Source organism: Rhincodon typus, chromosome 11, assembly GCF_021869965.1.
Source record: "Rhincodon typus isolate 14 chromosome 11, sRhiTyp1.1, whole genome shotgun sequence".
NCBI classification, from domain to species: domain Eukaryota; kingdom Metazoa; phylum Chordata; class Chondrichthyes; order Orectolobiformes; family Rhincodontidae; genus Rhincodon; species Rhincodon typus.
In genome coordinates this window covers 56,032,655-56,043,417 of record NC_063342.1, presented here as the reverse complement: position 1 = coordinate 56,043,417, position 10,763 = coordinate 56,032,655, and the positions used below count along the sequence as shown (strand labels likewise).

Here is a 10,763-nt window from a genome sequence, read left to right as displayed (position 1 = left end):
ACATTGAATGGTTTAATTCTGGAAATTAGAAAAATAAATCTACATGAAACATATTAAATTCTTATGGGGGTTTGCCGTGGTAGACGCTGAGAAAGTATTTCCTCTGGCATAAATCTAGATCCCAGGGTCACAATTGTAGAATAAGGAATTATGTCAGACTGGAAAGAAATTTTTTAAAAAATGCAAAAGAACTGCTGATGCTGGAACTCTAAAACAAAAACAGAAATTGCTGGAGAACCTCAGCAGGTCTGAAGAGTGGTCACCGGACTCGAAACGTTAACTCTGCTTTTTCGCCACAGATGCTGCCCAACCTCCTGAGTATCTCCAGCAATTTCTGCTTTTGTTTTAGAAATTTCTCCATTTGGGTTGTGATTTTTTTTTTCCTTTGGGATGTTTCACTGCAGACAGCAGTGGGTGCTGGGTCATTTTGCATACTTATGACAGATAACCCTTTGGCACTAAGGGAATTCCGGGATAGAGTCGACCAACCGTGATTTTCAAACAATACCAACTTCGCCTTGACAAATGCCATCTCACACTTCAGATTTCACTGCGGGAATGCCAATTAAATTTTAAGTTCTCTACGTTTCGAGTTTCGCCATTACGGAAAGGATGGGTTTTTAGATATTTAAACAAAAATGACAACTTCTTCCAAAGTATCATTTAGTGTTGTGCTCGAGGCAGTCACGGGGTGGGGGGGGGCGTGGTGGTGGTGGTGTTAAATCATGTCATTCCTTACGAATTTACGGTGCAAGAACACATTGCTCACTTTACTTAGCGAGTTGCTAGGTAACGGCGAATGCTGAGAGCCTGTGTCCCTTGGAGACAGTTTGTTGGTGATCAGGAAAGAAAGGTAGCATTGGAAAGGAGACGGGGACAGAGAGACCTGGGACTGACATGTGAACCCAGCGGGCACAGAGATGGATATCGCGGGGCTGAGGCTTTCACATTCAAAAGTAAAATTTATTGGGACTGAACCAGGGGAATTACACCAGGAGACAATCACCTTGCAAAACATTAGCAGCGGCCCCAAAAAGGTTGTCGTGCGGCCAATTCAGCACAAGGTAAGTGCAGTGGGGGCTCCCAGGCTTCTTCAATAGACACAGAGGAGGGTCCGCTCGTTATCCGCTAAGGACTCTCCGACCCATCTTCCTATTTAAAAACCCAAAGAGCTGCGGATGCTGTAAATCAGGAACAAAAACAGAAGTTCCTGGAAGAGCTCAGCAGGTCTGGCACCATGTGCGAAGAGAAAATCAGAGTTAACGTTTCGGGTCGGGCGACCCTTCCTTAGTTCTGAGTTCTGCTAGACCTGCTGAGGTTTTTCCAGCAACTTCTGTTTGCGTCCTCCTATTTCCTTGGGGATGTTTGCAGCGGCCACTCTATCGTCTCTGCTGAACTTGGACAGCAGGAATGTTGCAATAAATTTGTGGTTCCCGGGTCCAGGCTCGGGATTAGGTCGCTCCGGCTGCCTGGCTCTCTACTCTCTGCTCTCTACTTTGGTCTACCTGCTATCTGCTCTGGTGGCCCCGGAGATTATGTTTCTCTTATTACCGGTGTCTCCAGCCGTTTGGTCGGAGGTTAAGGCTAGTAACCGCGGCGAGCTGAATGGACGGGCAGGCGTGGTAGCTGAGGTCAAGAAGAGAATAATGGTATGTATAGGAACATAAGAAGTATTGTAGGAGCAAGAAGACGCAACTTAGCCCCTCGAACCTGCTTGCCATTCAACACGATCATGGCCCATCTCATGGCTGAATACAGAAAATGCTGGAGATCACAATGGGCCAGCCAGCATCCATGGCGAGAAAACAAACTAACTACTTGAAATATTCGTTTGCTTTCTCTCCATGGATGCTGCCTGGCCTGCTGTGATCTCTAGCATTTTGTTTTCAGTACAGATTCCAGCATTTGTAGTAATTTGCTCCTGCGTGGCTGATCTCATCACGGCCTCAACCCCACTTTCCTGCCCACTCTTCATAACCCTCTAATCCGTTACTAATTAAAAATCGAACTCCTCCTCAAATTTACTCAAATGTCCAGGCTTCCACAATACTGGGTGTGTGGTAGTGAATTCCACAGATTCGTGACCCTTTGAGAGAAGTAATTTCGCCTCATCTCTGTCTTAAATCTTCTCTGACTTACCATAAAACTCTGACCTAGTTCTAGATTGCCCCACACCAGGAAAGAGACTTTGTCAATCTCCTTTAGCATCTTATATATCCCAGATCTCCTCTCATTCTTCTAAAATCTAGAAGAATTTACCCTAAATTCTTCAATCCCTCATCACAAAACAAACCTGTCACCTCTGGAATCGGTCTCGTCAATTTCCTCTGAACTGTGCAGTGCAACTACATCCGTCCTCAAGTGAGGGGACCAAAATTGTACACATTACTCCAGATGCAGACTCACAAATGCCTTGTACAGTTGCAGAAGTCGCTGTTTTTAACCTCTATTCCTTTTACAATAAATGCTGAAATTCCATTTGCCTTCCTCATTACTCGCTGTACCTGCATATTAGTTCTCTGTGATTTGTGCACAAGGGCACCCAAATTGCTCTGCACCAAAGCAATCAGAAGTTTCTCTCCATTTAGGTATTAAGTTGCCTTTTTATTCTTCCAACCAAAATAGATAACCTTACAGTAGCTCATGCTAAACTCCATTTGTCAAATTTTAGGCCATTCCTCTAACCCATCCACATCCATTTATGAATGTTTTTTATGGTACGTGGAGAACATTCCTTAAGATCATGTATTATATTCAGCAATGGTAGTATTGGGATGACATTTAATAACAGAAATGCTATTTACTGGTCACTGTCTTTTTTTTTTAACTGCATCTCTATTGCATTGTACAATTTTTTGCCTCAAACATTTGTCATTATTGTCTCCAGGGATGGCACGGTGGCTCAGTGGTTAGCACTGCTGCCTCACAGTGCCAGGGACCCAGGTTCGATTCCACCCTCGGGCAACTGTCTGTATGGAGTTTGCACATTCTCCCTGTGTCTGCATGGGTTTCCTCGGGTGCTCCAGTTTCTTCCCACAGTCCAAAGATGTGCAGGTTAGGTGGATTGGCCATGCTAAATTGCCCATAGTGTCTAGGGATGTTCAGCTTAGGTGGCTCATAGGGGGATGGTTCTGGGTGGGATGCTCCAAGGGTCGGTGTGGACCTGTTGGGCCAAAGGGCCTGCTTTCACACTGTTGGGATTCTATACCATCTAGGGGGAGGCAATGGCCTCATGGCACTGTCACTGGACTGTTAATCCAGAGATCCAGATAATGTTCTGGGGACCCGGATTCAAATCCTGCCAATAAAGAAATCTGGAATTAAGAGTCTAATGATGACCATGAATCCATTGTCAATTGTTGAAAAATCCATCTGGTTCATTCATCTTCTTTAGGGAGGAAACTGCCCTTCATACCCGGTCTGGCCTGCATATGACTCCATACCCAGCAATGTGGTTGACTCTTAACTGCCCCTTAGGCACAGAGGGATGGACAGGAAATGCTGGCCTGGCCAGTGACACCCTCAAACCATGAATGTCTTACGATGTGGATGTTGGCAATTGAGATGTTAGAGCGGATATATTGTAGATTTACTGAAATATTTTGTTGTATGTGGAAATACAAAAAGACTAGGAAAAAATGGGGTGATTACTTTAAAAGATCAGAAATTATTAAGTGATAGGACTGATCAAGCATTAACTATTGTAAGTGAATAGAAAGTTAAGTGTTAGTAAAGTATTTCCAGTAACTGTGAGGTCGAGAAAAAGGTGCTTTGTCTTCTGCTTGACAGGTGTTTTAAATAATCTCACGTCAAGTTTGAATGGAAACGAGCTCTTTTGTTTAATTCTAAATTGCCATTCTGCCTGCTCGGAGACTGCTTAAATTGGTGCTGTGTTACATAAAAGCCTTGGCTGTCCAGTGCAGCCATGAATACTGCTCACTGGAACCCTTAAACACATATTCCTAGCTACTTAGTTCCTAGCTTTTAACAGACAATACACATCATATAATGTCCCTCTTTCTTTAAAATGTAATGCACCTATCTTTATGACTACAGTATTTTAATCATTAACTATTATAAACTGAAGTAAGTTATTATTTGGCTTTTTTGGAAAAAATGGAATCCTTTTTCATAGTCTGTTACAGCCTGTATTCTTATAAATTGGTATTGCTTCGGTGGTAAGATATTGTAGGTCTGGCATTTGATATTCCCAGTGGTGAATTGGTGATGTGTGTATTACTCCTGGTATTGTAGCTCTCTGTTGCTAATGTTGTCTTGCTGGATGATGATGTTTCTAGCATTGTGATCACCATTTCTGATTTACCAGCTCAGACATAGGTCAAATATGGACTGTTTCTTTTCATTTGCTTACCAGTTTCAGGCTCAATTATGATGAACTTGGGGGTCTCAGAATCAGTAACAATTTTTGTCAAGCTCCATAATTGAATAATATAGAAGCAGAGTTTATCCTTTCATCCCCACAGACAGGGATTTAGCATGTCTGTTGAGATGCTGACATCTTTTCTGTGCTTCATTGAGTTGCTACTTCACTTTGTCCTGGATACTTACAGTCTTAGAGTCATAGAGCTGTACAGCATGGAAACAGACCCTTCGGTCCCACTCGTCCATGCTGACCAAACCCAAGAACTCTGGGAAGCTAGGGAAGTGATTGTTGGGCCCCTTGCTGAGATATTTGTAACATTGATAGCCACGGCTGAGGTGCTGGAAGATTGGAGGTTGGCTAATCTGGTGCCACTATTTAAGAAAGGCAGGGAACTATAAACTGGTGAGCCTGGCATCAGTGGTGGGCAAGTTGATGGAGGGAATCCTCAGGGATAGGATTTACATGTATTTGGAAAGGCAATGACTGATTAGGTATTGTCAACATGTCTTTGTGCATGGGAAATCCTGTCTATCTAACTTGATTTGAGTTTTTTGAAGAAGTAACAAAGTGGATTGATGAGGGCAGAGCAGCGGACCTGATCTATATGGAATTCAGTCACCTGGAATACAGGGAAAACTAGCCATTTGGATACAGAACTGGTTTGAAGGTAGAATACGAGGATGGTGGTGGAGGGCAGATTTTCAGACTGGAGGCCTGTGACCAGCAGTTTGCCACAAGGATTGGGGGTGGGTGCACCATTTTTTGTCATTTATATAAATGATTTGGGTGTGAACATAGGTGGTATGGTTAGTAAGTTTGCAGATGACACCAAAACTGGAGGTGCAGTGAAGAAGGTTACCTCAGAGTACAGGACCTTGATCAGATGGGCCAATGGGCTGAGGAGTGGCAGATGGAGTTTAATGTAGAAAAATATGGTGTGCTGTATTTTAGAAAGGTAAATCACAGCAGGACTTATTCACTTAATGGTAAGGTCCTGGGGAGTGTTGCTGAACAAAGAGACCTTGGAGTGCAGGTTCATTGTTCCTTGAAAGTGGAGTGCCAGGTAGACAGGATAGTGAAGAAGGCATTTGGTATGCTTGCCTTTATTGGTCAGTGTATTACTTGGAGGATGTATTTTATTTATAGGGTACTCTTATATTTTCTTTAATTTGACAGCTTTGTAGGTGATTTTGTGAGTGGTATGTGTCACAGTGACCATAAAGCAAAGTTTGGATCTTTCTTTCTATCTTGACATTTTGCAAAGTTTGTTTTTGTAAGCCCATGTCCCTGAGAGTAGTGTGATGAGGAGGTGATAATGTTGAACCCGTACTCTTTCATGAATTCCTTAAATTCTCAACATATGAACAGTATGCTATTGTCACATTTCAATCTTTCAAAAATCCTTTGCTCAATCAACAGAACTCAACCGTTAAGGTGATTGTTGTGTCACTCAAGTGTTTCACCTTCCAGATATAAGCCTGTGACTATGAGGTGCTATTCTTGCTTTTGTGATTGGATTAGCTCCCACAGAATGCCATAGTCTGATTGTTACTACACTAGCTGTTGTCTTTTTCTGCTGTCTTCTGTATTTTGAGTATTTTGAGTTTTCAGTGTCTTTCTATATGCCCATCCAGCTGATTTGACTTTGCCTTTACGCTTCTCCATTCCTATGTAGCCTTCATGGAACTTGTGCTGAAATTCTTCCTACATCACTTTGGTTATGATCATTCTTCCAGTGTGATGACATCTCTGATAGACCAGTAGCCAACACACTTCTGGCTACTTCTGTTCTGAGGAAGGGTCACCGGACCCAAAACGTTAACTCTGCTTTTTTCTTCACAGATGCTGCCAGATCTGCTGAGCTTTTCCAGCAACTTTGTTCTTGTTCCTGATTTACAGCATCTGCAGTTCTTTCGGTTTTTATACTTCTGGCTGCGTATGTTCAGACCATACCTATCTTACTTGCTGAGTGGAGTCAGTAACTTTGATTTGTTTGTCTCCTGCTCACACAGGTTTGCAAAATGAAGAGTTTATGTATTGGATCAAGCCAAGGAGACTCCTCAGCTCTCCCTTATCTCTTGAGGTTTCCATCCCAAAGATAGACACAATTCTTTCAGGACTCAGCCTGATTTCACTAGGTGTGCACACCATTCTAAAGAACTGGACATTTCATCACTTTTACGGTGCATTTGTGCGAATTTAACTGATCCTGGTGTTCAGGCTTCTCTCCCTGACTTTATCTCAGAACAAAGGAGCAGGAGTAGATAGGAGTTGATCATTCAACCCATTGAGTCTACTTTGTCATTGAAGGCTGGGCTTCTACCTCAATGTCCCTTTCTCACACTAACTCCATATGCCTCAATTCATTAATCTTCAGAAATCTAGTCTTCTGGGATAAAGAGTTCCAAAGATTTACCACCCACTGAATGAAGAAATTCCTCCTTATGTCACCTATTTTTAGATTAACCAGGCAGGGGAAATATTTCATGCACATTCACCCTGTCAAACTCTGTAAGAATTTCAAAAGTTCCACTGAGATGACCAGGCATTCTTTGAAACACTGGGGAATACAGACCCAGTGTCATCAGTACCTCTCCATAAAACAATTCCTCCATCCCCAGGATTAATCTGGTGAATTTCTATTGCACTCCCTCTATGGCATCCTTAAAGAAGGGGATTAAAACATACGCAATACTGCAGGTGTGGTCTCACAAAGCATTATACAACTGCACCAGCACATCCTTATTACTGTACTCAAATCCTCTTGTGATACCGTTTGCCTTCCTAATTCTTGCTGCACCTGCTTATTAGCTTTTAGTGAAAACATGAACAAAACATGAACCCTTTAGATACCCACACTTTCCAATCTCTCACTGTTTCAAAATATTTTGCCTTTCTGTGCCTTCTGACAAACGTAATATTGCCTATCTACAGTATATATAAAATATCACATATCGTCTACTTTGCTGTGTGCTCTTTTGCTTCTTTGTATGAATCATCTACTTTCTGTTGGAACATATCCTGGTTCACTTTAAGGCTAAGAGGTAAACTCATGAATAGTGTGAAAATTGTTGTCAGCAGTGCCTAGCTTCATATTGCAGTAGCCATTTCTTATATTGAACTTGCTGAAAATATTTTGCTCCTGTCAGTGCTAGTCTGATCTCAACCATATTGGGATAGGGTAATGTTCCCACTTGAAGGCCTGGTTAAAATCTTTGGGTTCCAGGCAAATTCTTAGCCATCCATTTGGCTTCCCGCTCACCGTCATGCCATTTACCCAATCTGTAGGCACTTTCTCTCTCGTGATCATCCTATTTTCTTCCATCTCTTGGAGCTCTCTTTATAGCCTTCTAGTTTTACTACATGGGGATGAATCATTGGTTTCACCTCAGGATGAATGTAATGCGCAAAATCTTTAAATTTTCCAACCATTACATTGAAAGACTCTGGGTACATTTGTACCAGGTCTTCTTTGGAATGTGCCCTTTAATCAAATGAGCCGGTATACTGTCCTCAACTCTGGCACCTCCTTCTTCACTTCCTGGTTTACTGAGATAATCTGCAGCTCTTGAGAGCTGCGCAACCCCAATACAACAGGATCATCTATTTCAGTGATGTAGAGCAGAGAGTTAATATCCTTTCCTTTGTGTTTCCTACTGGTTTGGATTGATCCTAGCTGATGAATTTCAATTTCCCCTGTATGTTGTTAGCATGTCATTCTTTGGTTTCAGAATATCTTTCCTTGGATAACCATTATCTTACAAATATCTAGGAAATGGAATGGAATGAGCAGGTTGAGTTCATTTGTGCTCCAGTATTAATGTTCATCTTTTTGGGTTTTTCTTTGCTGGCTCGTTTCTCACCTTCTTCCTAAACTGAATTGTTGTGTGGATTTCTTTTCTCTTGGAACTGTGACATTCAGATTATTCAGGAAGTTCCTATGTCTAATTTTGTTCTCAAGTTAACCTGCATCTTCCAGTCTATGGCAATTTGTTCTTATTTTCTCTAATTTGCCCCGTTATTTTTGCTCTGGTGGTTCATTTGTCCCTTTCTTCCTTTGCTCTGCAAATTTTTCCCAGTGATTGGCTTCTCCACTAGCACTGCAGATTGACACATATTTTTGATGTTTCCTTCCAATTGTGAATATTTATTTTTGTTCACAGCTCTTGCATGTCGTTCTATCTTTGATGTACACTTTTTGCTGCTGGTTCACTGCATCAACCCTGCTGCATTTCTCTTGGCTTAATTGAAGGCCATCTGTTTGAGTAGTCAGCATTTTCATCTGTCTGCTTGTGACTCCATGCATGCTGGCAATGTTTGCAGTCAGCAATCTTGTGAGCTCGCTTTTTCTGATGAGTTTTTTTTTCTGTATTTTCAGGTTGTACAGAATACCTTAATAGCCTTTCATCTGTGTCCTTAAACTTACATTTGCAGGCTGCATTTTTCTTTCTTGTTATAAGATTGCCAGTAAGCTCACGTAACTCCTGTTTGAGACCTTGAAATTCATTCTGGCAAATCCAATGATTTGATTTTGGCTGAAGGTGGGTGCCGAATCTTTCAAAACCTCGTTTGGATTTCTGGTGTCTTCTTAAGTAAATAATTTTAATCAGATCACAGGATATGGCTGACTCCCTCTTTATTGTTAGTGGCTTTTAGGCAACTGCTGAATGCCGGAGCATGTGTTACCAACATAAGCCATCTTTCAAAATGGCGGCCCAGAGTCATCTGTGCATGCATGGTGTTATGTGCCCACTCTCAGTGAACTTAATCTCCCACTAAACCGCAGCCACTTTAGTCTGCATCCATGAACTGACCTTTTAAAAGGGGATTTTTGCCACAAAGTTATCTAGATGAGACAGACGTATTCTTTGTGCTGAATATGGTGAGACTTGTACAATTTATCAAAATTTAATGCTGTTGACAGAGCGAATCCCAAGTCCCTCATTTGGCAGTTCAATACCAATGGATGAAATGAATGATTCGATTGAACTACGTCATCAGAAAAAGATGAACTGCTTGCCCTTTTAGCATGATCACCGTGCTAATTTCTTACTCCTAACCCAGACGAGCTAATGTGAGGGTAAATGCTACAATCTGATTTTGCATGTGTTTGCAGTGCTGCACTTAGTGACTGTGTTGGGCACAAACTCAGCCTTTTTATTTAAACATTTTAAGTGCTTCTGCAACATCATCATCCCAATTCATTTTAGACTAAGGGTGTGCATTTATTGCTGTGCCAGTTGAGTTCCGTTTTTTATTTTCACATGATGCATTCAGTTTCTCTCTCTTTCTCTCTCTCTCTCTCTGTCTGTCTCTCTCTCTCTCGTGACATTAATTTGGATTGATATTGCTGATCAGCATTAAATTAATTCAAAATGGTTTGGGTTTATTCACTGGTACCGCCAAATGGTTTTGGTTGTCTTTTGGTTCACAGATGTTGGAAATATTCACCCTTTAAGGTCAGAAAGAAGAGATTACTTTTGTTTAATTTCAACTCGCTATCCATTAGGTGATTGCAAGAGTATGTTAAACAAAGATCTGACTCTCTATTGCAGTTATGAATGATAGCACTAAACAGTTACGCATAGAGTTGATTCCTAGCTAATTAGTTCCTTGCTCTTTACAGACAATATAACAACATTCAACACAGGGGCCAGAGATATAAGATTATGTGCAAGACTTGTTTGGAAAGCAAGGGAAATTTCTTTACGCTGAGATGTTTGAGGATGTGGAATTTATTTCCAGGATTAGTATTTGAGACAGAAAATGTAACATTCAACATTGGATTGGAAAGGTGGATGAAGGCAATGAAGGAATATTTTAACAAAATGGATAAATGTGATTAGAACTATTTACTAGTGTGAAAGTAGCTGACACACAAATTGTTTAGTTTCAGTGGCCAGTTTCTGTGTTTAACTGAAATGTATTTCTGCCCATTTTGTCAAAATATACTATTTAGGAATAAAAAGAGTGTAGAATTGGATAGGATGAATATTTTGTGGCAGCTTTCAAGCGGCTTGATATATAATTACATGATGAGGTGTGGATGACAACATAAAGCCCGCAGAATGGAATGCCTTGCATTGTTGGAAGGAGCTGCATCAATGTCTTAGGAATTCAGTCACCCTGTTTTGTTGTATAACAATTAGCTGTTGTAAAAGTTATTTAACTTGGCAGACAAGGTGATACTTATGTGGCACGTATGAACAGGGACAGCTGGATAAAACCCATTGTATGGGAGTGCAAGCTTGCAATGACAGTGTTGGAAGAGGCACCATAGTTCCAAATTAAGATATTGGATGGGCTCCAAGAGATGTTTAAATTCTGAGCTGGCAGTGCATAAACAGTGACGACAAATCCTTTTGAATGTGCTGAAGTG

At 41.3% G+C, this 10,763-nt stretch overlaps 1 protein-coding gene across 1 annotated transcript in view; it reads left to right on the top strand.

Annotated features, from left to right (window-relative positions):
- Window positions 1-864: 864 nt before the first annotated feature.
- Window positions 865-10,763, top strand: part of LOC109927725 (cilia and flagella-associated protein 47-like) — a 413,667-nt gene continuing 403,768 nt past the window's right edge. The window contains exon 1 of the mRNA XM_048603110.1: window positions 865-1,064. Coding sequence (XP_048459067.1) covers window positions 921-1,064 — 144 coding nt within the window. The 5' untranslated portion in view covers window positions 865-920. The remainder of the gene's footprint in view (window positions 1,065-10,763) is intronic.